The sequence below is a fragment of the Lampetra planeri genome, chromosome 3 (genome assembly GCF_965212315.1).
Source record: "Lampetra planeri chromosome 3, kcLamPlan1.2.h2, whole genome shotgun sequence".
In the NCBI taxonomy this organism is placed as follows: domain Eukaryota; kingdom Metazoa; phylum Chordata; class Hyperoartia; order Petromyzontiformes; family Petromyzontidae; genus Lampetra; species Lampetra planeri.
This window is the reverse complement of record NC_136109.1, coordinates 22534756-22562180: the sequence shown is the minus strand read 5'-3', so window position 1 is coordinate 22562180 and position 27425 is coordinate 22534756. Positions and strand designations below refer to the sequence as shown.

The 27425-nt window shown below is 43.2% G+C and overlaps 1 protein-coding gene across 1 annotated transcript in view; it reads left to right on the top strand.

The window, feature by feature from the left end:
- The first annotated feature begins 231 nt into the window (after window positions 1-231).
- The window catches only part of LOC144741420 (fibrillin-2-like), a 78491-nt gene continuing 51297 nt past the window's right edge, over window positions 232-27425 (top strand). Inside the window, exons 1-21 of the mRNA XM_078623959.1 lie at window positions 232-461; window positions 1455-1927; window positions 5196-5278; window positions 6055-6153; window positions 7009-7104; window positions 8845-8940; window positions 12832-13029; window positions 13737-13862; window positions 17216-17341; window positions 17745-17897; window positions 18372-18713; window positions 19182-19253; window positions 19425-19550; window positions 20593-20715; window positions 20883-21005; window positions 21681-21833; window positions 22146-22196; window positions 22662-22787; window positions 25390-25515; window positions 26042-26161; window positions 26316-26453. Of these exons, the coding sequence (XP_078480085.1) occupies window positions 1752-1927; window positions 5196-5278; window positions 6055-6153; window positions 7009-7104; window positions 8845-8940; window positions 12832-13029; window positions 13737-13862; window positions 17216-17341; window positions 17745-17897; window positions 18372-18713; window positions 19182-19253; window positions 19425-19550; window positions 20593-20715; window positions 20883-21005; window positions 21681-21833; window positions 22146-22196; window positions 22662-22787; window positions 25390-25515; window positions 26042-26161; window positions 26316-26453 (2653 nt within the window). The 5' untranslated portion in view covers window positions 232-461; window positions 1455-1751. The remainder of the gene's footprint in view (window positions 462-1454; window positions 1928-5195; window positions 5279-6054; window positions 6154-7008; window positions 7105-8844; window positions 8941-12831; window positions 13030-13736; window positions 13863-17215; window positions 17342-17744; window positions 17898-18371; window positions 18714-19181; window positions 19254-19424; window positions 19551-20592; window positions 20716-20882; window positions 21006-21680; window positions 21834-22145; window positions 22197-22661; window positions 22788-25389; window positions 25516-26041; window positions 26162-26315; window positions 26454-27425) is intronic.

The following is a 27425-nucleotide window of genomic DNA, read 5'->3' as shown; positions in this document are numbered from 1 at the left end:
TTTTTTTTAAGGCTGCCAACCCCTCCTCGCCCGCATTTCAATCCACCCCCAATCCCCACTTGGCACCCCAGCAAAACCTCTATCCTAAACGCACAACTCTCTACCTCCCTCCTTCTTCAACCCTCCCCTCCCAATCACGTCCCCTCCCCCCTTCACTCCGCAAGCCGCCTCCTCCTCCTCTCTGTTAACCTACAGCGCGTTGTCAATCATAGGATCCGCCTTTTGCGAAGGCGCGCGATTCGCCTTGGAAAGCCTTTAAGCGGCGGCGGCGAGAGCCGATGGTTTCAGTCGCACTCTGCGGGCTCACTGCGAGGCCGCACCAGTGCCAAGGGACCGTGAACACCCACAGTAGACTCGGCCCCAACCGAGCAACACCGCAAGCCCCGAGACGTTTAACCACCACCACCGCCACCACCGCCACCCCACATCCGACGCAGAGGAAGGGGGAATCGGAGTTAAAGGTAACGAACGGCGTTCTTGTCTTGCAAAGCGCACACGTTTTCTGGAGCACACACGCACACAATGATCGCAGGTATGATGGTCCTTTGGACTCGGTATTTATGAGCAAACCTTTTTATTAGTTTGTTTTATTTGAAAAAGATTGCTTTAAAATATCCTCCACCAATGTAGAGGAGTTTTCGATGGTATATTTCTTGCACAAAAGGGACATTGTTAAAAGAATGTATTTTTTTTGGAGCACAGTACAGGAAAGTTTAAATTGCTAACAGATGTCTTGCATCTCGTTGAGTATCGTTATGCGTATGCGGGAGTAAAACGTTTGATGCGAATCAAATGTACAAATACTGTTGAGTTTAGCATTGGTATTCCTATGTGTAAATCAGCTTGCAAAGGATTTTATATATATGTCAAAATGTTTAAAATGTCACTGATTTGTGTTAACAGGGAAAATAAAAAGTCGCTTAAAACGTACCCTTAAAACCCCTTTCTCGTAGTAAGCGCAACAAATAAATGTTCTAATTTCAACAAAATTGTGGCACTTGTTAACTGAAATATTTCACGTTCACAAAATAGTCCAATTGCAAGCAAAATACAGCGACAAAATAGACGCCGTCGGCGTTTTCATGGCGTTTTTTCTATTTGTGCTCCTCCATGCAATGAGAAAGAATGTCAACGCAGTGACTTTCGGTGACTGCATGCCACACATTGGCAGCATCCTGTTCAGTTCGCTCGTCTTTCGGGAGGTCGTTTGTTATCTCTCATCCTATGTCCATGCGAATGTTTAGCGTCGGGGCGGATTGCATGTGCGTGTCTAATGTAGCTTCGTGAAACTACATCAACGTTTGACATGAAATAGCAGTATTGTAATAACAGCACTTATTTTAGAAGTCATAACATTAAACGTTTCACTTGATGCACATGCCGTGCGAAATTTGACTCATGTTAGCAAGCATAATTGTCAAATGTGGCATTGTTTTTCTTGCTTTCATTTACAGCAGTGTGAACCTGCAAGCAGCGAAGCTCCGTATCAAGAGCGTTTGTGCAACGTCGAAAAAGGGGCGCAGATCTTCTGAAGTTTACCACTTAGGGAAGCGTGCACACAACACATACACTTCCTCCGCTCCAAGAAAGCCTGCGCTCTGCGCTCTTAATTCGGCCGGAAACCCCCAGACAAGGGTAAGGGGAGGGTTTTGGGGGGGGGGGGTGTGGAGAGGTTCAATTAAGGATCTGTGGGAACAACAACAAAAAAAACCCACACACAGACAGACACAGACAAAGCATCGCGAGTGAAAATGGAAGCCAGGAGAGGGCTGCTGAGGCTGGCCCTTTGCCTCTCGGCGTTTCTGGGCTTCGCCGTCGAAGGCGCGCTCGGGGCTGAGGGCGACTTCCAAGCGGAGCGGTTCGCGCCGGCCGAGGAGGGCCCCGTTGCACGGGCTCCACGAAGGGGCCGCCACGACGCTTTGCGAGGGTGAGCCAGGGACCTGCACAACCACGCGCACGCACGCACGCACCGGCCCCAACAACGACAACAACAAAAAAGCCACCCATGCCAAAACCGAGCCTCCTCGAATGCCCGCCCGCCCGCCTACGCACGTTTGGCTCTGTCCAGGAATACTCCTGAGATTTGACCAAAATTGTTACTGTGGTTTAAAAAGAAAAATTACCGGGAATAACGTTCAGATTAATATTATTTCGTTCGAGTTTTGTTGTTGTTGTTGCTGTTGCGTTTAAATAAAAAAAAATGTTGGGAGGAAATGAAACCAGGCATGCCTTGATGCGGCAATGCTGCAATTACGCTTTCCCTAAAATAATAGTCGTAGTACTTATTGCAGCAGCGCAATGGCAGAGAATCACTGTAAATTCGTGACATTGACTTTGTGTCTTTGTAGTTTTCTTCAAATTAACCGGCTGGTTTTTTTTTGCAAATGCGTGTTTTCACCCCGAGACATCAGCGCTGCTCTGAATATCCGCTTGATTGTTTTTGACTGGCAAAGTAACATCAGGCACTATACATGAAAATCAGACTTGTCTGAACCTGCCAAAGCAAGCTACACTGTTGGTTTAATATTGTGGGGAAAGGGTCCAGAGGACAAGTGCTGGCCATCCCTTGAAATAAATAGGCACTGGTGTGGGAACGCATTGTAGAGTTATGTTAAACCAGATGAGCGTATCCTCCTATGGAATTAGCACCATTCCTCTGAGGCATCAGTTTATTGTTTGCCAAACACATGCTAACAAGCGCTTGCAGAAATTAACAGCATTGTCATGTGCACATCCACTTGCCAAACATGGCCATTGGCTGGACTTAAGAGAGTTCTTGTTTTTTTCCTGGTAGCACAATCGTGTCGCACAGTCTTGCCAGTGTGTTTGAGGAGGTCGGTGGACCACAACGAGACGGAGTCCGCATGCGATAACTACATGCAGGGCCACATGGTGCCTCTAGGAGGCAATACAACTCGTGTTACCTGCAGAGTTTGATTCACCCCTTGCAAAACTGTGCTTTCTCCAGCCATTCCGCTTAACTAAAATACTCCTATATTCAAAACCGGCCACATGTTATGCGCAAGACTCCACAGAAATCGTTTTTGCGAATGACTTCGGGGTTTTTCTGCACAAATGTAAAAACTTCGATTTCAAGGGGTGACAAAGCATACACCACGTTTATAAGTAATAGCAGTTTAACACGTAGCAGGCTTTCGCGACCAATATCATCCATACTAGAGTTGTTTTGGGTTAGATCGCGTAAATATATAAATGTGTCGTTAAAACCCGCCACCACCCGACACAGCCAACTAGTAAGGGTTGTCACGTAAACAGAACGTGGCCAATTCGTCACTAGTACAGCACACCGATGTCGTGTAGTGTATAGTGTAGTGTATAATAGTGTAGTGTATAGTGTAGTATACTAGTACAGCACACCGGTGTTTTGGAGAGCCAAGCCACGATATTTAAAATCTGAGTACAATGTTGTGGCTTGGCTCTCCAACAGTGCTTTGTATGAAATATATTCGGGGTAGAAACATATGCTGACTGATCGATGAACACCAATGTTAACATCATGATATGCGTATCCAATCGCCTCTTTAACATGCGCTGTATCTCAATTCGTGTGCATGCTATGTCAGTTTCATGTGACTCACGGCAGCCACTGGAGGCACTAATCATTCATTGAACTGCAGTGGACAATAACAAATATATTAAAGCCATTCTTGAATTAAATCGGGAGCCTGAATCATGACAATCTGTGGATTCGTCAGGAGAGTGAATCATTACACTCCCGAAATACAGTCTCGTATATTTCAAGTTGTGTAAGAATAGGTAAACCGTCTATGACTTTGAGTGTTTGTGTGCAAGAAGCAAAATAGATTTGTAGCTACCTATCAGAAGCGGCAATAAAAACAAAACCGACCGAGCAAGCGCGATCCACACGCAGTCCGATGTCCGAATGCGTTTGGGAAATTGAACTCTAAAACTGCGTGTTATTTTAATTGGACCCACTTTTGGCCAGGAGCCTTACATTTCTTTATTTCCCCCTCACTTTTCAGTTACGCGCATTTAATTACGAGCACACCCCAAGCGGTGTGACACAGTGAGCTTGCCGAGAGCCCACGCGTGTGTGTCTGTGTGTCTCTGTGCGTGTCTGTGTGTCTCTGTGTGTGTCTGTGTGTCTGTGCGTGTGTCTGTGTGTGTCTGTGTGCGTCTGTGCGTGTGTCTATATTGTGTGGGGAGCGGTGGTGCAACGGTCAGCGCTACGCTGCGCTACGAACCCGGCGACCCGAGTTCGATTCCCGCTCACGGCCAACAGCCAGTGACGATTATCTGAACCGGTTCTGGGCCTCCCCTAGGTCGACTCAGCCTCAAATGAGTACCTGGTGTGGTGTGTAAACATCGTCACTGGGGGAGACAAAGGCGGTCGGGCGTGGTGTTGGCCACCCACCCCCTCGTGTATTGTTCCGACCTTCATAGGTGCTCCCTAACAGCACTTACCCCAACAGTGTGTTAAGGCTGTACGGGGGATCTTTGTGTGTGTGCGTGCGTGTTGCTGTTGGGTGTCGGGGGGGGTGGTTGTTTATTTTTTGTCCCTGGCACTTTTACAACAACAACAGCAAAATCCCTGCCGGCCTTCGTATCCCGGACTGGTGCGTAAACACGTCTCCGTGTGATCCTTGTGTTGTGCATAGGCGACAAGTACAACACACACACACGCACACGATAAAATGGGTAAAATGGAAAGAATAACAACTCGTCGGTCATTCGCACGGCCCTTCTTTTCCGTCGATTCTTGCTTATGTGCGTGTCTGGGAAACCGAATGCTAAAAGTGAAACGTATCAAAACATCGGCACTTTCGTCGCCTTAAAAAAAACGTTAAACCAGCAAATCATTTAACAATGATACAAATGTACGAGCAATGCACACGCTCGCAACATGCATGCACGCTTATAAAAGGAATTCTAATTTTTTTTGGCATGGTCGAGTGTAAAAATGGACTTCATTTGGCAGATACTATCAGTAACATGATGATACCACATGGTCCTGGAGAACATTTTTTTCTTTGTGTCACTGCTTCTCAGCCAAATCGAGGCCGCTGTGGAATATCTAAAAACTTACTGAGTTGTGCCGCTCGCCTACCTGGACGTTTGCATTTTAATTTGTTTAAATAAAACGCACAAAAAATTGTACATTTAAAAAAATGTTTGTGTTGTTTGTTGTTGTTGTTCTGGTTCATGTAATTTAGACCAAATGTGTGCGGATCCCGGTTTCATTCCTACTGTTGTCCCGGCTGGAAAACTTTACCTGGAGGCAACCAGTGTATCGTGCGTAAGTATAACACACCCTCCCTGGCCAACTCAACAGGAAATTAATGATACAATGTGGTTGATCGCAGTTTAGGCAATGTGACAGCATGACGTGTTGCGTTTACCGGCAATGCTGAAAACGTTCATACAGCACCACAGCGTCGCATGTCCCGACCGTCACACAGCCACACCGAGGAATTGAGCGCAACACATCCAACTGTCGTTGCCTTATCGATGATCATAAACCCGACCTCCTCACACGCAGTGATGTGTTCTTAATCTCACGTACATTCACTCACTTCTAAAGGGCCGGAAAATATTTGTCCACGTTTAATGCAGTTTGCTCTTTACATTTGTCCGGGTAACCTATTTGTTCATGGTGTAGCTGTCATTTTCCGTAGGTGTTCACTTAATATAAAATGATTACTCCGAAATCCTTTCCTGCGATATGACTCTTAGGCCTGTGCGATTTGCCGAAGAGTAAAACATGTAACACAACGAACTTGTGTCTGCTTTCAGTCTCTCTCCCGTGGAAATTCCACACATAGTTGCACTGTACGGTTCTCCGATGTGTTTTCGGGTTGTGCCCGCCTGTTTGTTTGGCACGGTGTCTGACGTTTCGCCCCATGCCCTGCTGGGAACTCGGAGTGAAATGTCAGACATCCATGCCAAGCAAACGCACACGGCACAACCCAGCAAACGCAGCGGAGAGTTCTGCAGCACGACTGTGATGCGCATCCACTGTGTGCGATGTCCTAACGTGTCCCTCTCTTGCACCTCTCGCTCTGTGCGCTGCAGCGATCTGTCGGCACTCGTGCGGCGATGGGTTCTGCTCGCGTCCCAACATGTGCACTTGCTCCAGCGGGCAGATCTCATCCACCTGCGGCTCCAAGTCCAGTGAGTTCCAGGATGGCCAGCGCACGCGCCGGTGTATCTAAATCTCCCAGACGTACGATAGGTTTTTTTTTTATTTTACTACAGTGTTTCTCCTCCAGTCACCTATTCGTCCGAGGAATTTATTATAGTTCTCAGGTGTGTTTTTGGGTTCTCCCACGTGCTGTTTGACATGATGTCCGACGTTTCGCTCCAAGTGTTGGGGGCTCCTCAGGAACTGAATTCAGACATCATGCCATCCAACACGCGGTACAACTCGACAAGATATCGGTGAGCTATACAGCACAACGGCGAAAACCTAAATAGTAGGAAATCACGATCGCTGTTGCCCAAAGTGAATTGACAAGCCTGGAGAATAATTTCTGGCAACTATACGATGTAACGTCCTGTGCAGGAATGAGACTAAGGGCACCGAGCAGCATGTGATCTCATAGTCATTTGTGATTGGCCCATTGACAAGGCCACGTCAAGCCATGCTCTTGTCACATTCAATAGTCGCACATGACGCTGAACGGGGCAATGGCAGCCCAACAACAAACTGATAGTCTTGGTGAGTTGCATTGCCAATGAGAAATGACGGATGGACATTCTCAGCGATGGTTGATATTTTGCGGCTTTCTTAAATAAAATCACTTCTTGTGCAGTGTGCTCTACGTGACTTTTATATAATTCTGCGACTGATAAATGATTTCATAAAGACTGACTTGACTGAACCAGTAGTTGGCCTATTAACGTCACAATATTTTTTTGCGCAGTAAAAAAAAATCAATGCGTATCTACTACGCGTGTGTACGAATTCAACGGGTGTCTGCTGTTTTTCTGCTGACATGGGGAAATCACCGGTGTGCCATTTCACAGTCAGCCAATGCAACATCAGGTGCATGAATGGCGGTAGCTGCGCGGACGACCACTGCTCATGTGGAAAGGGCTACACCGGCACCCACTGCGGACAGCGTGAGTTTTGTCCATAATCGAGTATTTTTTTAGTTTTGTCGCCCACGTGACAAACGCATTCTCGCAGCCGCCACGACAGTCCCCTAAGCCGCTGACGTCATAATTGTTTTATTTTGTCCTCATGCTAATGCATGTGTCGGTGAACTGCAGTGTGTGTGTAAACGTTTTTTTTAAAGATGAGCTACGACTCTACGAAACAGCAAGCTTGGAAAGTTACGTGCTGAAAAAGGCACCCGCATCACAATTTTAACTGATTTGTGTATAAGTGTAAAAAAAATCCCCTTAAATGTTATCATCCTTTGAAACTTTCGTTACACATGTTGTGCATGCTACGCTGCTAATGAGTTCACTAGTGTAAGTAATATATACACGAAATATAAAAACATATACTCAACCAATATATATGTGTAATATAATGGATACATGCCAGATACTCCAGAATTGGCAAAACATAAGCTCGCCCGTGATGAGTTAACTTTCAGAGATATATTTGTAAATGAAGCTAATAATTGGTTTCTGCGGTAATATAATATTTGTAAGCCTTCCCCATTTGGCTCCCGTAATCAATACCAAAGTATTTATAAATTAGTTTGGAGCCAAGAAGAAAATGAATATGTAAGCTTGAAAGAAACCTGACATTTGAGAATATGAATAATTATTTAGGAAGTACATATCTTACGGGTGAAACAAATGCTTAGATGAATTGAGATTGCTTTAAGACGTCACTGAACAATTTCAGTACGTTTTAGATATTTCCTTTGTTGCAGGGAGAATTAAATTGCCAAAAGAAACACTTTCCCACATGCTCTATGTCAGCATAACTGGAGTTCTTTATTGCCAACAGTTTTATTTTATTTAAAGTATTCAAGGAGATCGCTATGGATTTTCACCCATTATAAATGTTGTTGTAAAGAGTAAAAAAAAGATATACATTCCAACATTCGTTAAAGATCAGTTCCCTGAGCCAGTCACGACCAAACTTGGCCCAGCTAAGTGGCAAAAATGTAAGATTAATTAATGCGAACATTAATTACGTTGCAGATGTGGTCTCTTGAGTCACGCACGGACTGGAGATCTGCTGATTGTGCATTTTCTCTCTCATTCTTATTATTGGGAAATATTTGAGACCCATTTTTTTCTCTATTCATCAGCCACTTGGAGCCAGTCCCGATTCTTTCTGTGAATGCAGACTTGGCTCTGTTTCAAATGTTCTTTTTTTATAATGTAAAAAAGATTCTTCACAAAATCCGAGTCTATAAAGACGATTGTTTGCTCGAACCATTTTGAGCAATCTTTTTTTTCATCTGGCCTCATTCTTTGTAAAACTGCAACCTCTAAACTTTGAGAAGCAAATATAATGAAAAACAGCTGCAGGAAAATGTTGATCTCAGCTGAGATCAACGTTCGCACAACAACAAGCTACCCACACATTCTGTATTTAGAGTATTACCACAGTGTATTCATGGTCTACGTGTCCACATTTATAATTATATATATATATTTTTTAATTTAAGCTGATTGGCATTGTAAAGTCATACAAGTTAGTTCACAAATCATTAAATGTAGTTTCAATAATTAATCAAAAATCGGAATCTGGAATATATCCGGAATCTGTCTTGAAATGGTAGATTTACAAGCCGACTGGGAAATAAATACAAACTGTAGGACTAGTCCCAAGACATTGCAACGTAAAGTTTTGATGACAAGCAAATAGTAAATCTCAGCTGATCTATTTCGCAGCTGTGTGTGATACGGGATGTCAGAATGGAGGCCGATGCATTGGGCCAAATCGCTGTGCCTGCGTCTACGGATTCACAGGCCCACACTGTGAACGAGGTCAGTGAGCGAGTGTCCGTGCATGCCCACTTACTCTTCAGCAGCAGATGTCTCTTTCAGGGTGGAACCAACGTTATTATAAAAAGGGTAAAGGTGCAGCCCTTGGAAATGTTTGCTCCTGCCATTGCTAGTGGAAGGGGCCCTCTGCAAGAGGTGGTTATAGAGAGCCACTCTAGAGGGCAAATTTGGCATATTCTTCTACACTATCCAGACGTCTAGGCAAGAGGTGGGGGTACCCACACTTTAACCTACCACACGAAACCTGCCGATCGACAAACTTTAAAAAAAACATTTTTTGTTAAAACAATTATCTACGATGCCAATTTATTTTTTAAATGTTGTGGTCTGCATTCTTACATTGTTCCTGGTTCAGGCTGTTGGCAAAGGTTCTGAGAAATTCTGGGGAAATATTGTTGGTTGAAAATTATATCTGGTGTACCATGTATGAAGTGCATATTGCTTATTATAGCTGAGTACTCATCGGAACAAACTGCACTGGAATACAAAGATAATGTTCTTTTTTCCTACATAATTTATTATTAGTAGTAGTACTAAAGGATAAATGAGCAAGTGGAAAAAGGCATGTGGAGCCAAGATTATTGAACTTTAAAAACAAAACAGATGCTGCTGTTCTGTTCGCTTAAAACCTTAATTCTGGGTAAAGAACACTGAGCATACGGACATCTTTTAGGCAGCGGAATTTATCACCTGTTGGCCACAGGGTTAAGCTACTAGCGCGTTGATCTTTTGGAAACGAACCCATGTCACATTTACAGGCTGTCCAAAGACTAGCTAATAACAAGGTGCTTAAAATAAAACATTCCTCAAGTACACGACACATTAAGGAGGAAGCATGAGCAGCACGTATTCTGTTCCACTTTTTTTAAATTAGTAAATTATAGTATTTTTCATGACAGCTACTTACTCAAATGTTCCACTTCTGCCATATATAAATAAATAAAACCACACGTATAGCTCCTGGAAAGGAAGAGTCAGCAAATTGAAAACATGCACATCTAATCCTAACATTGAAGAGTCATGTTACGTGCAAGCGTTACGTTTCGGCACAGGAATGCCTGTGAGCATCAAATAATCGCCTAATAATACAACATTTTTTTACGTTTACAAAAATGGACGGTAATTATATAAACGCAATGCCGCATGTCCCACCGTTGTACATATGTGGTTCCCGGACCAGTATTCATGCGTGGTGGTAACCATCTTTCTCTGTAGATGTTCGCAAATGTGGCCCATTCACACACGGCAACGTGTCCTTAACTTCGCGCACATTCACTTATTTCCAACATACAGCGAAGCATTTTCCCCAAGTCTGCAGAAGTTTGCGCTCGATGTTTTTGTCCAATGCCAGCCGGGCATAGTGTCACTCTAATGTTCATTCTGTAAATGGCCTTATATCCGACCTCTACACATATCTGCCTCTAACTCAGTCCCTTAGCGAGTCTTATATTTGATCTTGCATCGTAGTAGTAGCAATAACAACAGACACCAACACTGGCTTGGAAAACGTGATTGCCATAGCAACAGACGTTACAACATCATTCTGCAGGCTGCCCTTTATGGCTGGTACGTGAGCCAAGCAAAAAAATATGGAAGAAATCTGCCAGCTTTGAGTCATGGACTTCAGGGTGGGTGGGTAGAGCTCAGGGAGAAGGCCTCCCAAGGGGGAGGGGGTGTTTCCTCATGGGTGTGCCTGTCTGTGAACATTCAAGCACTGCCATGTGCCCCTTCATCATGCGAACCATACCACTTCTTCGTCTTTGCAGCAGCAGCAGCAGCAAGCCTTTAACAAGATACAAATCACCGTGCCGTGAAACACACTCTGCGGAAATAACTCCCTGCCATAGTGGTTCCGTGTGGCCAGATGTTTCACACCTGTGTGGATGTTGGGCCAAGCGGTCTCTGAGAGCGATTCACAGCAGTTTGAGAGCATTTATTAATGCTCCAGTTAACAGGGGCGACTGTGCTCACAAAAAAAACGGGTTAAGGAATACAAAAAAAAGTCAATTGTACATTCCATGGTGGCACGCTTCCCTCTACATTGTTAAAACTCTTGATTGAATGTGTGAAATTTTATTTATTTAGTTGCTCCACCCAACCAAACAAAACTTACATTTGGCAATGAGTATAGTATTCTACATCCGATTATAAATAAATTGTTAAGTTAAAACGCACCACAGGCTGGAATTATTACTCACAACAAAACAACTGCCATTGTTGTTGGCAGCATATATTTGATATGAGGCCGAATTATTTTGTGCAACCAATTTTTTCCCAATTATTTATTTTTCCTAACGTTTAGTTCTTTGGGGCATAGTATTGATTTAAGATAAAAATGATGCAGATATACAGCTTACTCAGCAAAGTCCCATTCGGCTTCCCACGGGTAATGTTTTTTACTGAAACCATTCACAAGCATAATTTTATTTGATTAATTGAACACAGAAATATGAACGTCATTATTTGGGAGCCTGTGTGCACTGGACCTGTGCCACCATCACTAATCACCTAAACTGACCCCCTAAGGTGCTTGCTGGAAGGTTCCCGGCATGGCTGGTACTCATTTACGTTCCAGAAGCAAAAAATAATAAATGAATTGCCTTAAAGTTGAATTTCATATTTGTCATGCGTTTCTACGAAGATTGGGACATTTTTGCACCATTTCCTGAACAAGTACAGAGTTTTTGTGCTCACTAATCTTAATTAAGTTGACAACCCTGCTTTTCTCCATAAGTGAGTTATTTTGGTGAAGGGGCTCAGAAGAGTAAAAAAGGACCCGAGCAAACAGAAGTATGAACTTATTTAACACAGCCTCCAAAGGAAGTGGATGATAACATGCCCACAGTTTAATCAGAAAAAAAAAATTCTGGAATATTATGATGTTTGGAAATTATTCTGTGATCCATTCCGTGGTGGGCTATTTTAAAATTTGCCATTACATTTGTTGAATATGTTCCCAAGCTATTAGGAGACTTTTTAGCCTGCAAAAATAAATGACCAAATGTCAGAAGAACATAGAGTAACAAATTCAACTTTCCGATTAAGTCATGTTTCATGAATGTTGTGAATTATGGCCAAATTAGACATCTTTCTTTGAGTATTAACCAAAATATGATTCGTACAGCTTACATAATTTCCAACGGGTGGATTTTTGTACATCCCAAGCCACCGATAATCATCTATCCTTGCTGGCACAACTGCTGACCATTAACGGGACTGAATTTTATAACAATAATTTACAATTTACATATGTTTGTCAATCCGCTGCTGGATCAAGACCTCCCGATGCTACTGGTAATGGGGGATGTTTGACCATAATTCACCAAATTTATTGGTGTGGTTTTGTGTAAACGGGAGTCCAAGACGCGTTTGGATATCACTCAACACTGCAATTAGCCATGGCTGTGAATCATACTCAGGTGGCCGCATTTTTATAACCAGAGTATTACCTTTAACAATCAATTACTGGCACGTTTTACACTCTCAAGAGCTAAATATAAATCGAATCTGTCATCCTTGGCCGAAAATAACCTTACCATGGGAAAAAAATCGGCAATAACATAACATATAAGTTATGGACAAGGCCTTACCAATTGCTAATTACATATACTTAACAATGTTAGTTGGTTTTACACATTATGTCTAGAAACTCGCCCATAAATATCTTGGACATCTGGAATAACGGCTTACCTTTATGAGAACATTCTACAGCACTTGCTGCAGTTTTATTATGATTATTATTAGCTATATTCTCAGCATGGAACAACACACCAATGCAATAAAATAAAGATTTTTACACAAATGCAAATCTGGAGCGTGCCACGACGACACTGAAGGGGCGCGCTGACAAGCGACTGTCTGACCTCGTTACAGATTACCGCACTGGGCCCTGCTTCACGCAGGTGAGCAATCAGATGTGCCAGGGCCAGGTCAGTGGCATTGTGTGCACAAAGGGACTCTGCTGCGCAACTATTGGCCGAGCCTGGGGCCACCCATGCGAGGTCTGCCCTGCTCAGCCGCATCCCTGCCGCCGGGGATTCATCCCCAATATCCGTACCGGTGCCTGCCAAGGTAAACCCGCCTGCCCATGAGCAATCCTTCACTCGTGCACATGTGTATTTTATGTACACATGGGGTGCATACAATACACAGATCCGACCATGTCTGTCCAGTGCTCGCCGAGCTGCATTAGGTTCCGGTTGCTGAACGAATACACTCACTATACGCAAAGTGCTTGTCACAAATGAACCATAATATCTTGCTGATCTCGTCAAGGAGCATAAACCATTACGCGAGCTCCAGTCATCCTCGCAGCGCCTTGTGGCTGGCCATCGAACAAAGATGGTCAGATGCACTTCTGCGGCCATCTGGAATGCTCTTCCTTCCGATATTAGGAAGCTTCTGGAGCTATGCCCTTTTTAATATAGATTGAAAACTAATTCTCTAAGAATAGCTCTTTTGTATTTAGTTTGTTGTCCTTTCCCTGCACCTCCGATTAGTATGGTTGGCTATGTATGGTGCAAAACAAGTACAAAATAACATACATACAGTGTACATGCATGAATACATATGTACATACATCTTTTACTTGTGCACATACGTATGATATGTGCACATGGGCACGAGAGTACACATGGTTGCGGGAAACCACAGTGACGCGGGATAGAGATGTTTGTGCGCACATCTGTTTGTACGCACAATTAGCTTCACACCATTAGCAGAAGGATGTTTTTTTTGTTTTGACCATCTGCAAGTGTGTTGTATCTGTTGACTCGCAGATGTGGACGAGTGCCAGGCCATCCCTGGCATGTGCAAGGGTGGCACGTGCGTGAACACAGTGGGATCGTACGAGTGCAAATGCCCTTTGGGACACAAGCAGAGTGAACTGTCCCAGCAGTGCGAGGGTGAGCGATGCCGCGCCTCTTGCTACACACGCACACCCGCATACACTGGAAAACATATGTACGTATCGAAATCTTCAAATAATATATTTACGCCTCTTAGAGAAACCAGCAAGCCCATTAGCTCGCAACCGGTCCGGGTGTGAAGTGCTGTAACTTCACCGGCTTCGACTCCCCAACACGTCCATTTACTTTGGCAGCACGGGGTGGGCGACGGGGCTGGTGGCGTGCTCGCTTAATGTGATGGTGAATGAATTGCTGGATGTGAGTTTGCAGCACGCAAGAGAACAGCGAAGCCTGGCTGAGAACAATCACTCGGTTCCTGCCATTCAGTCGAAATGTGGAGGAAATTCCAAGTCTAGCGGACTCACATTATTTATATATGAACCTCATGGCGGGAATAAACGGCGACTCCGTCCCACCGCGCACATAAACGCCGCGACCCACCTGGCGCGGATCATTTTGTTGTCACGTCGTCCAAGCGCAGCAGCAGCGAGGACGAATGCGCAGAAAAAACAAAACTTTTCAACTTTGATTAGCACATCGTCAAGAGGTCGTCGAGAGGAATACATTGCCGTAGCGTTTGCCTTCAACAGACATAAAATGACGTCGCAACGCAGTTTATGCGAGAGCCGGGGGCTAATGGGACCCCGGGGTTCCGCCATGAGGTTAATTTATATATTTTTGTATTGGGCTATACAGTAGATAAAAGTAATACTATTTCAGGGACAGTCTCATGGCAATAGGCATACACAAACAATACTTTGAGATATTCCATAAGAAACTGAATACAGTGCTCATTTTGGTAAAATTGCTATGTTCTTATTCACAAGAATGTTATTCCCATGGAAATATTTTTTTTATTTATGAGCCAACTTGGTAACAGCAATGGGAAGAGTAGAGGTCACATTTGAACATTTTGCAATGTGGCAGCTATAGTTTCACTTAATCTCAAAACACCCAATGCGTGTTTTTATCTTTCAAGGAAATCTACAGCAAAGTGAGGCATATGCCAGGCAGTTTGAAACAAAGAGTCAATGCATAAATAATGCGATGCAGAATGAAAATGGGAAATTGCAGTTGAATGCATTTATGAATGCTAAAATTGGCAGCCTCCATGTTGTTCATTATTCTTAAATTCCAAAGAATTCCATTTAACACCACAGCTGGGCACTCATTCCACAAACGTCAATCTACATTGAGCCAACGCTGCCTGATTGTACGTTGTACGAAGTTCAACATTCACGACGTTTTTAACCTCCTCACTTGAGCGATTCATACACAAGCTTCAAACTACAATACGTTTACATGTAGGATCAACAACTGTCTGTGTTTATATAGCGCAAATGCGCAGCCCTTTGATTTAGTGCTCACACCACTGTTGCAAGAAGGGCCTCCATTATAATGAGCTCTAGAGAGCACCTCTAAGAGGGTTATTTTTCCTACCCTCTACGCTGGGCAGACGTCTTGGTTGAGGTGGGAGTCTATGAATGTATGCCTCCAAATTTCAAGATTGAATATGAATTAGTAAGAAAGGTGGTGCCATTTACTTAAGCCAATGAGAGTTTATTGCGACAGTTTATTTCTGTTACAAGGCGTACGTGGTATTGCATATAGAGGGGTAAATGCAGATGCTAACATACAGGGTACATCCATAAACAAGAGCAAGTGATAAAAATGTATTGTGCAAGATTACAAAACTATGTGAGCCTGAAATAAAATGTAGACATCAGTTCATGTGTTGGGACAGTGAGGGATGGCGACGGCTTGGAGCGGCCCTCATCCAGAAGGGGATTGATCATGGCCAATGATGTTGATGATAATATAATACATTTCAATAATATTAAATATAAGTTGAATAACTTAAGTTTATTAGAACTAAAAGTCCACAAAGTCAACATTACGTAAATATACACTCAAGTAAAAAAATGTAGAGAAAATGTAGAGGAAAAAAAAACCTGGCGAGACAATGGCTGTAATATTTCAGTTTAAACGAAATACGATATTGAAAGTATTGTTAAGCAGAGAATTTATGAAAACATTTTTTGCAAAAGTAATACAACTAAAAGAGAAAAAACTCATGAGTCATAAGCTGTGACCTAAACGGAGCATAAAAAACATGATACAATACACAACGGGACAATAAATGTAAGTTCAGTTTAATAACGTCTGGTAAATCAATTCTCAATCGAATGAAAGTTGATAATAAAGTTCGACATATGAAGCCCTAAGCCTGCCAGTGTCGGTTAAAAGTACTATATATACACACAACATTCTGCCATTGTCCGAAAACAGCAACATTGTTAGCTGCATATATAGTCCGTGTATTCACATTTTGTGTCCAATTCTAGTTCTACAAAGTCAGATGTTTCAAAGTTTATGTCCAATTCTAGTTCTAAGAAGGGAGATGTTTCAAGGTTTGTGCCCAATTCTAGCTCGAAGAAGTGAGATGTTTCAAAGTTTGTGCTCCATGATAGTTCTAAGAAGGGAGATGTTTCAAAGTTTGCATGCAATTCTAGTTCTCAGAAGTGAGATGTTTCAACGTTTATGCCCAATTCTAGTTCTAATAAGTGAGATGTTTTAAAGTTAACGTCCAATTCTAGTTCTAAGAAGTAAGACGTTTCAAAGTATATGCGCAATTCATGTTCTAAATTGGCAGTTGTTTATATAATTTACTGTATATAATATCCCAAAAAAATCACACTACATTAATATAAATAGCATTCTTTAAAAAATATGTGAGGTCCGTTTTTGCTCAGCTATTCATTTGATTTGCTCCATCAATGGACATGGGAAATACATTTTTAAAACGTTGAAAATTGTTTGAGAGTAAAAAATGCTTATATGTGTGCAATTTGAAACATGGCAAAGGATGTGCGTTTGCGAATACGAGTAAATAACGTGTGTAAAATAACGTTTCGAAAGTTGTTTGTCAAAGAGTTGATGATGCTTGGAAACATATGCAAACCCTAAATGTCTTGTAGTGGCCACATCATTGCCACATTCATGCAGCTGGGTAACTTTTAAAAAGCCATCTGTGCTTAATACAAATGAAAAAAGTTAGATAAGTGTAAAAATAAAAAATGACACTTAATATGTTTTACAAAGCATGGTGAGATTTCCTGAGAGAAATCCAGTTTTACACAAAGAAGGAATATTATTCCAAATGGCATAGGGACCAGATCATATCAAACACGTTCACAGAGGAAGAATGTAATGTCCTTCCACATCCTACACCCCATGTGCACAAAGCGAAACATTCAATGATAATTATGACGTTCAGAAGAATTGTAACCAGCTGAGATTCTCTTGATAATCCTTGCTTTGTTTGTGTGCTTCCAAAAACCCTTCTTTAGACATTGACGAATGCGAAACCATCCCTGGCATATGCAACGGTGGAGAGTGCAAAAACACCATCGGGAGCTATTTTTGTAACTGCCCTGCCGGCTTTTCCACGCCACCTGACCGCTCAAGTTGTTTTGGTAGGTGGCCACGTTCAATGTATAGTGCACACACTCTGGCACGCAGAGCGTGACGAACGACTGCAAGCATTTTAGAGAATGAATCACGTGCTTGTGTATCAATCTAAAGGCCGACATTTTTTAAATATAAAAAATGTATTTATTGTTTTCATAATGTATTTGACGTGAATAATTGGAAGGGTCTTCAACGTGTACTCCCCAAGAGCTGTATGTATTGACATTCAGTAGAGTTGACTTCAAATACGATTATATTTTTCAATTTGTTCGATTCCAAGCGATTGTATTTCACTATATTTCTTAGAACTGACTTTCCCGTTGTCAATATACCATATTTTTTACATGGCACAGGCCACATCAAGTGTGTTTGCAAATCACAGCAATGTTTGTGTTTCACTCTTCCCAGACCAGCGCACAGGGGCCTGCTATGCATCACTCGCCAATGGACGGTGCAGTGCAGTGATGCAAGGACAGTTCACGAGGACCCAGTGCTGCTGTGACTCGGGCCGCTGTTGGTCTTATGGCCCTACACCAGAGATGTGCCCCATTCGTGGCACAGGTGAAAGACATTTCGTTCCCCCTCCTACGTGCATTTGCATCTTATCTATGCCTGCCTGCCTCCCAGATCCTCTGCCACCACCCTTATTGTAGAGGATCTCCAGTATCCTATGCTTGTCTGCATGTGTGCGTTTATAGATTTTGAGACTGATTTTAACGTGACAATTTTAAGAGCTTGTAAATGCAAACTGAATGCAAATAATAATGAGACAGTGAAGTGATGATGCTGATGAACCTCCTTGCGAAGTTATTAAAAACTCTTCGCGTGAAAGCAGACAAGAAATAACAGTCGAATAAATAACATCATTAAATAAGTACGCACATACATATTGTTCTATTGTTTACGCCACCACATCCAGCTCACTTTGACATCTGTTAAGTGTTTTGTTGAAATATTTACGTACGTATGTGTTTTGTGTTACGTGCGTGAAACACGTAAAAAAAATAAACGCTTGCGCGTCTCATCCCCGTGCAGAGGAACACCAGCGAATGTGCGAGCGCTTGCCATATTCACCCGGCCCTGGGCAAGGCTATCCGGACAGGCCACATGTCTCCGGTGATCCCAACGGGCCCGGCGGGCCAGGCGTACCCGGCGGACTTGATCAGTTTGGACCGGGTGGCCCGGGTTACATAGGCGGGCCTCACAGGCCTGGACAGGCTGGTGGCCCACATCAATCAAGAGACCCATTATTGCCGGGTGTACCCTTTGGGCCTGGCGGGACGCATTTGCCAGGTGGACTCCCGAGACCAGATACTCCTGGTAGCCAATTTCTACCCGGAGGGCCAGGAGGCCAAGTGGGACCTTACCCTGGCGTTGGTGAGTATCTTTGTTTCTTATCTATACACATACAACATATACAGTGGCACCATAGTAATGCAAACACTTAATCTGCATTATAAAGTAATTTACAGAACACATATACTGAGCCCGCTGTATGTGTTGGAGTGACGGCATTTTCAACCTCACTGCTGAAATTCGTGTAATTTTCTGTTCTTTTTCTGACAAATATTTGCTGGAAAATGTATATCTGCGAAACTACGTAAACCAGACCCACGGTGTTTCATCTTTAACTCCTTTGTCCTTACAGAAACCATTCTAGTGTGAAAAAGAAACCATGTGCATTACACTGCAGCACAATATATTCTGAAGCTTTGGCTGTCATTTGTACAAAAGCCATTGCTATATTTAGCCACTTGGTCATGCACACCAACCTTTTATACATCATACATTTTAGCTTTTCATGAATGTGGTGTACAAATCTAATACTTTGTGTGGTTTCCCCAGGAGGGATTGGTGCTCTGAACCAAACACATTGTGGCCGGGGATTCAAGTCAGACTTCCGTGGTGGTTGTGTTGGTAAGATTTACTCCTTCAATGCTGACTGAAACACCGTAGTAACACGTAAGAAAGCTAATACACATCGCAGCTACTGACTCGCATGAAGTTCGCATTTTCAATTTCAACGTGCGGATACATTTTGCGGCGTTCACAATGTTCGAAGTGTGATTTTATTGATTTATTTTGCAGACATCGACGAATGTGTGTACAATGGGCAGGTCTGTAAAAACGGTCGGTGTGTCAACACGGAAGGAAGCTTCCAGTGCATCTGCAATGCAGGGTTTGAGCTCACTGCTGATGGTCGCAATTGCCTTGGTGAGTGCTCCGAGTGTATCTACGATTGAAATTTCTCCTTGACCACGTCAAAATGGCGGGCACTATTTATCGGTGCATCATAATTATCTGCCCCTGTCTTGCAATAATAAATCCCTGATATCTACGTGGTTATCCACAGATGAAGTAATTGTCCACCACTTCTGAACTCGGGGCTTTGAGAAGATCACTTTCGGGTGGCTCTTATCCATGTACAGACACCAATAGGATTATTTTCTCCACTACTTCCGGGTGACTTCTCTTATCTGCAAAACGATGTGGATCAAATAAATGTATTCAGCACTCCTGGAAGACCATGGTTGAATAAAGGGTAACAGTGGCTAATGGGAAGCATCCAGCTGAGCATAATAGGATTTTCAAGGCTCCACGGGGGCGATAGAAAAGAGACATTGTGGGTAATAGGGCTGAGGATAAGAGGAGCTTCACTGTAGTCAAAACAGTATCAAAGGAGCGTTACCCATAGCACCTTCCACTTTCTAGATTGCAAATCAGTGAAGTCTATAACTGACAAAATAAATATTGCTGTAACATTTAACAGGGTACTATTTAGGTACTATTTATGCATCAAGAGTGATAGTGGACTGGTGCGTAAAACAGTACCGTATGTTTCTTATTACAATGTTTACATATGAGTACACGAATGTGAATGAGCAGTTAAAGGTGAAAGTGCCTTGCATTTGTTTGCTCATGACATTGCTGGCAAAAGGGCCTCCCGCTCGATCGAGTTCAAGAGTGTTCCTCCACAGGCTATTTGAGCCTACTGTTGCACGCTCGTCAGGCAATTTCTGGGATCAGTGGCAGTGCCCACATTTTGACTCACCAAGTGCGCGACTTGCCGATCACCTGTGGTGTTGCCATTTATACTGCTGAATGGAAAGATTCCGGGGAATTTGAGAAGCTCGCCCTTTGTTTTAACTGCCGCACAGTAAAACTAAACCTGTGACCTCTGGATTGCAAGTCTACTATGCTAACTGTTACATAACGGCAGCATACCAGTTAAACACTTACTTTTCCATATTTACAGATCATGACGAGTGCTCCACCACAAACATGTGTCTGAACGGGATGTGCATCAATGAGGACGGGAGCTTCAAGTGCATTTGCAAACCTGGGTTCTACCTGGTGCCCAGCGGACGATACTGCCTCGGTAAATGAGCACTGCTTTACAACGAAAATTTCAGCACGACCACGAATTGAATGCGTTGAACCATGATACATTCTCTCCCGTTAGCTGAGTGCATTTGCCAGTGTATATGGCTCGGTCAGAATGGAGCATCCCCTTGTCGATCTAACGATTTGTAAACTCTGCGGCAGACATTGACGAGTGTCAGACACACGGCATTTGTATGAACGGACGATGCATCAACACCGAGGGCTCCTTCAAGTGCGAGTGTCCTCCAGGCATGATCGTCAGCATGGATGGGCGCCTCTGCATCGGTACGGTGACTATAATCACAATTCAATCACAACATTTAGTTCTATGTATTAAAAAAAGAAAATCTATTACAGGTTTTTTTTACCCATAATTCCTTGCGGGCTGTAGGGTGGAAAATAAAAGTGAATTGTGACAAGGCCATCATGCAATATGGTGCCACTGCAGTCAAAACAATTCACTCCAATTTCAGCTTCTGTATCAATTGGAGGATCACCTCAAAGTAACTTTTGGAGTTTGTTTTTTAAAAGTATACCCAAGTTACGTTTTTTTCAATATACTTGGGTACACTTTTCAAAGGAGACACCCTGTGTAAGCTGTGGGGGAGACGGTGACATTGGACACCCATAGGCTCATAGTGCGGGGTCAACAAGTCAAACTGCACCACGTGGCACCCAATTATCCCCCAAGTTAACTTTTATATGGTACTAGCAATTTTATAGGTCACTGAGTACGCCAGCACACATATTCCAGTGAACCTTTAGCGCCTTGAACAGATGGCCCTATGACATTGAAGTTGTCAAATACTGTCCGTGTTTATTTGCCGAGTTTCAGCCATTATTGGCAGTCCAATAAGCAACCAACAAGGCAGTTCTGTTTATACCCAAGTCCCAATGCGTGCATTTTGGGGCCATGCGCCTTTAAACACAGTTTATGCCCCGGTGTTTGTTTTGCTGCAGACACACACATGCGCAGCACTTGCTACGGCGACTACATGATGGGAAAGTGTCTGACCCCTTTCCCTGGGGCCAACACTAAGTCCGAGTGCTGCTGCGCGAACCCCAACTTTGCATTTGGGGAGCCGTGCTTGCCCTGTCCCGCGGTCAACTCTGGTAAGGAGGAGCAGCACAAGTGCACATTTTACGCGGTGATTCAATACACTCGTGAATTTGCTTGCTTTTATTTTGTGTTTAAGATGTTTTTTTGCCACGATTCTATCGCATGCTATGTTCCAACAATAAACCACGCTGCCCGGTATAGCTACGTGTCGTGCGTGTCCAGTTTTACAAGGTTCAAATATTGGGTTGGCTGAAAATTAAAAAAGAGACACATTTGAAGGATGGCAACGAGGGGTGTGTGAGGGAAAAAACACGAGCAAATTTGGTTAAATATCACCCATTAATATTGCCACCCAATTTTCACAGATGACTACAAGATGCTTTGCCCAACTCCTGGATTCGACAACGGGGGGAAAGGTGAGCATGCATTTCCAATGTTTTGTGGACATTATTTGTACTTCCTGAATATCCGTGCACTTATGCAATGCATTGGGCCGTGTTTAATGTTTTGCACAAATGTGACATCAACAAAAGTGTTCTGGTGTGTATATCTTTATCATTAGAAATTCTAAATGAAGCAGTTTTTAGTTCATACCAAGTACTGCACATTAGTTTATTATGACACTTTTTTAATTTGTAAAGAAACTCCCAAAGAAACCCTAATTGCATTTTAGAAGTATAAGACCATTATTAAGAAGACAGAATAATAGCGTAGAACCTTGACTAAGCTTTTGTTGACACATATGCTGTGTATCCTGAACAGATTACACTGCGTGAAATAAATTCTTAATATGTTTTTAAACGTTTGCACACTCTTTGTGCTCCCTTCCTGACCGTCTCATTCATTACAAATGTTAAGCAGTTCTGCGATATACCTTTCAGACATCAATGAGTGTGCTCTGAACCCGGAGATCTGCACGAATGGACAGTGCGAGAACCAACTGGGCACATACCGTTGTGTCTGCAACATTGGCTACGAATCTGACATCACTGGCAAGAAGTGTGTAGGTGAGTGGTCGACAATTTCACCCCTGCGTAGGTTTTTCGCGGGCGCGCTCTGTAACTCCCCCCGATGTTTCACTCCACGTGCAATGTAACTCCCCCCGATGTTTCACTCCACGCGCCGTGTAACTCCCCCTGATGTTTCACTCCGCGTGCTTGGAGCAAAACATCGGGCGTCATCCCGAGCAACTCACGGTACACATTGGGAAGGTATATATATTTTTTATACTTTGGCACGTGATGTGAAACTTGCACACGTTTGTCATTACAAGCTCAGTTGGTAACAATTTCACTTCACACGCTCTTGAAATATGAGAAGTCGTAAATCAACGGAGGGGTTGGATGTGTGTTTGCACATTTTCTGTGGTTGTTTGGCTTTTGCGCATCTTCCCTAGATGAGGCCCCCCCCCATCCCCCCGAGGACATGAAAAGCGAACAATGTGTTGAGATGATTGTTTTTCAAAAGAAAATTCACAGTTGTCCTTTAGCCGAATTACATCACAGCACCATTGGAACCTCATTTGCCAGTAAAAATATGATAATTGGGTTTTTACCCTTCTATCTGGCAACAAAACTGACACCTTTTTACAAGGAGTCATGTTTGCATAGACCTCTAAGGAAAGCTGTCTCGGGTGTGGGCCAATCAACTTCAAGGATAGTGCACATTATCAGAGTTATGTCTTTTGTTTGTATTATGACTGCAGGTATTGCGGTCTATGCAAACATGACTCCTTGTAAAAAGGTGTCAGTTTTGTTGCCAGATAGAAGGGTAAAAAACCAATTATCATTATTACATCACAGCACTTAGAGCCCTAAGATAACGTTCTGAAGTGACATTACCTGCGTTGGTAACAATGTACGGCCGTTGTGGGCGAACATGCTTACAGAGATCAGGGTCACTGCGACGTCTGCCACGTGTTTTATGGAGGCCGGCACTGTGATGAGTGCCATTGTTTAAGCAGCACATTCACACACACATGCACAATCCGAAGCTCGACATCGTACAAGAAAACCGGACCACAATTTTTTTTTTCCAATAAAAAATACAACAGCGAGGTAGAGTTTATCGCACGCACCGAAAACAATCAACCAGCTGGATGTAAATCACACGTTTCATGGTTGAGCCTACACTCCTGAAGAGTTGTTTTTTTTCTTGAGATTCTGCTCATAAAGTCTAGTTATTTTTTTTTAATAAGGACAGGGTTGAATGCAAAGTCTGCCGGCAGTCCCTGTGGACGTAGGGATTGGCTTTTTTTTTTGCGAGGTAATGATTTGGTGGTACAAAGACCGACTGAAAGATGATAGTTTGGCTCCAGACTAAGTCACGCCTGAAAAGCATATGTGCACGGTCCGCTCTTTTTTCCTAATGCTAAGTGATTGGCAGCCTGAGAACATAATAAATCAGAGCCTCGGGGAAAAGGGATTACAGCAAAAGGAATTCTGCTCAGTGGTTCAGCGTTGCGTCTGCAATTTTGGGAATTTGCCGACCACGAACAAAATGGGAGGATTTCTTTTTTTACCTGCTTTCCCACAGAGGAGAAATAATCCCATAGATTGCCTTCACGTTGGATTACATATTAAAAATCATTTAATGGGTTCGACATGCTTTAAATTTAAAATAGCAGTGCTAGTGATTTGTCTATTTGGCCAATGTTATCAAAATTACCAGTGTGCAATGGGCTCCATGAACCATGTGAAAAACCCTTCAGAGAAGCCCATATTAATCTACTTCCTTGTTAAATTAAAGCGTATATTTTTTATTGTTGCAAAATATCACAAAGTTACGTATTTATATTTATGGATTCCGTTGGTACTTTACGCACAAATGGAGACTCAAAGGACATGCCACACTGAAAATGTGGTGAACAACTTCCAACGATGGAACATCTGTTGACCGATTGTCCACCCTTGCTCACTGCGCATCCCTAGAAACTCCTAACTGCAGATCAGAATGTAACGTCACGCTGTGAAATGTTTTGCTATTTCACTGGACAGCATCATGTCGTCAATATGAAGACGATGTGCCACTCACCCTTGTGAATTTAGGCAAGGCGATGCTGGTCACCCTTGAGTACAGACGATTTATATCAATGTGCAAAATGGTCAACATGGCTAGGGACATAATCTTGGTTCCATGCAACAATGGAAAATGTACATTTTAACGAGTTTTTTTAAATGAAATTAATATTTCAGTTCACCTGGTATTAATTGAAGTCAATCTGTCTGAAAAATAAATCCAGCGATACTAGCAGATCATTGTGTATGTAACAGGATGGGGACTGATTCATATTGGTGGAAAAGCACAAAATACCAGCAGAAAGTGACTGCCAGCACATGAAACAAGAGCTTTGACTAGAAGCCCCATCGCCGTAATCAACGAATATCAATTTCAGCATCTTCGTTTCACTCTCGTCATTAACACATTAACTGGCGATGTTGACATTTTCGTTTAGTGTAGGGCATTACACCACCACCACCACCATCATCAGAAACAGACATTATCCACTGCTGGATGAAGGCCTCATTTTGAAAATAGCAACAAACATCACCGTTGTTGACCCTTTTTTGATCTGAGTTTTACTGTCGCCTTTGTTAAAATGTTGAACAGACGTCGACGAATGCACGCTTCGCGCTCACCTGTGTGATAACGGAAGCTGCCGGAACACACCTGGCAGCTACACCTGTGCCTGCCCGGCGGGATACCTCTTCAAGCACGAGACGGAGATGTGCGAAGGTGGGCTTGGGTTCCGTGCACCCGAGATGCAATGAACATGATGAATTCATTCATTAATCTATTCATTCATTAACTCGGTGAGCTAATCTTTTCCATTAGCAATGCAAGAACAGCAGTGAGATGAGAACAATGGAGTCATACACTTTTGGGCGGCTCTCCATAGCGGCCATAGACGGGGCTATACGGACAATGTTTTCCTGGTTTCAGTGCCACATTGGAGCCTATGGTTGATAGAGTTGGCTTCAGTTAAGTTATATAAATATAAACACTGTATATATATCTTTCTTGACAGATGATGCCAAGTTCCCAATTTGTTGAAGTTGGAAGTCCAGCTATGGCCATGCCCCGATACTACATATTTTCCTCTTTCGTTGATTTATTATTACTATTATTATGTTTTCACTTCCATTGGCGCATACTTCTGTCTATTATATATGTGCAGTATGTTTGTTTTTGTAATGATGTGGCGTGCATATCTGATGCGGAGCATCGCCGTGTGTTTTTTTCCTTCCCCGTCGCCTCTTAGATGTCGACGAGTGTGAGTCTAATCCTTGCATCAATGGAAATTGCCAGAACACGGTGGGCTCATTCACCTGCGTGTGCCTGTCGACAAGCAAGCTCGACCAAACCAAGACCATCTGCATTGGCAAGCCCTCGTGTGACATTCTATTTCCACGAATATTGATTCTCTTTCCTGTAACTTTGCACCCTTTGGACGCTGCGTACGGCACTCTAATCGTTTCTCTCGAACGTGCCTCGCCACCCCCTCCGTCACTCAACGCAAATCGCAATGCACGCAGAGAGCACCAAGGGAACGTGCTGGCTCAACATCATCGACAACCGCTGCGAGGTGAACGTGAATGGTGCCACGCTCAAGTCGGAGTGCTGCTCCACGCTGGGCGCCGCCTGGGGCAGCCCGTGCGAGCCGTGCGAACTCGGTATGAGTTGGCGTGCACCCCACGGCAACGCAACAACAATAAATATCGCCGCTCACTGCAAATGTATCGTAGGTTATTTTTTTGTATGTGTTTTGGCAGTGTGGTGGAGGGGGGGTATTTGTATCCTTGGTTAAATCATGAGCCTGCGTGATTATATTAGGTTATAGATTTGCGTTAGTTATTTACTTGCTTTTAGCTCTGTGCAAGGCCTTGCGACCTCTGAGTGAAATACACTTTGTAAGTGTAAATTATTATTATTCGCTCCAGGTGTTGGGAATTCGGTTCCTGATGAAGCTCCCAGCACATGGAGCGACATAATCACAACAGTGGTTTACACAGCCCTTAGCAATCCTTCTGGTGACGTGTCAGATTTGGGGGTGTTTTTGACCATACTTCACCACGCTGGTCAGTGTGAGACAGTGAAGCGAGTGGGGGGGGGAGGGACTCACGGCCAATTGAAATATCTCTGTCCGCTAACGTAAGCTGTGGCAAGTCACTGGATTCAGAGTGCAGTGCGTGGGGTGGAGCGATGGCAGCTGTTGCTGGAAATTATAGCGGACTCACTTTAATGCATCGGAGAAATACCGGACCATGTTGCATTAAAAAAAAAACTTAGCATTTGTTTTAGCCATTCCCTATTTGCAGCCGAGGTAAAACCCTCCTATTCATTTGGCCCAAACAAATATTCGTTTTTTTAAAAATCAACATTCACTCTGAATGTAAATGCACCAAGTGTGAGTCGTGTGTTGTAAATTCAAATGACCTAAACTTCCCCAAATATTATGTATCTGTGTTTGTGCAACTTCCACAATGAATGAATTTATTTTCGCATCACTAATTGGATGTTTTATTCTTTGATTGAAATTATCTGTGCATCCGATGGCAACTTTGGAGGAAATCCATCCAAAGTGTCCATTAATGCACCAGCGCCTGCATCGTCCTGCTCACCAGTGACCAATCTCCAGACAATTC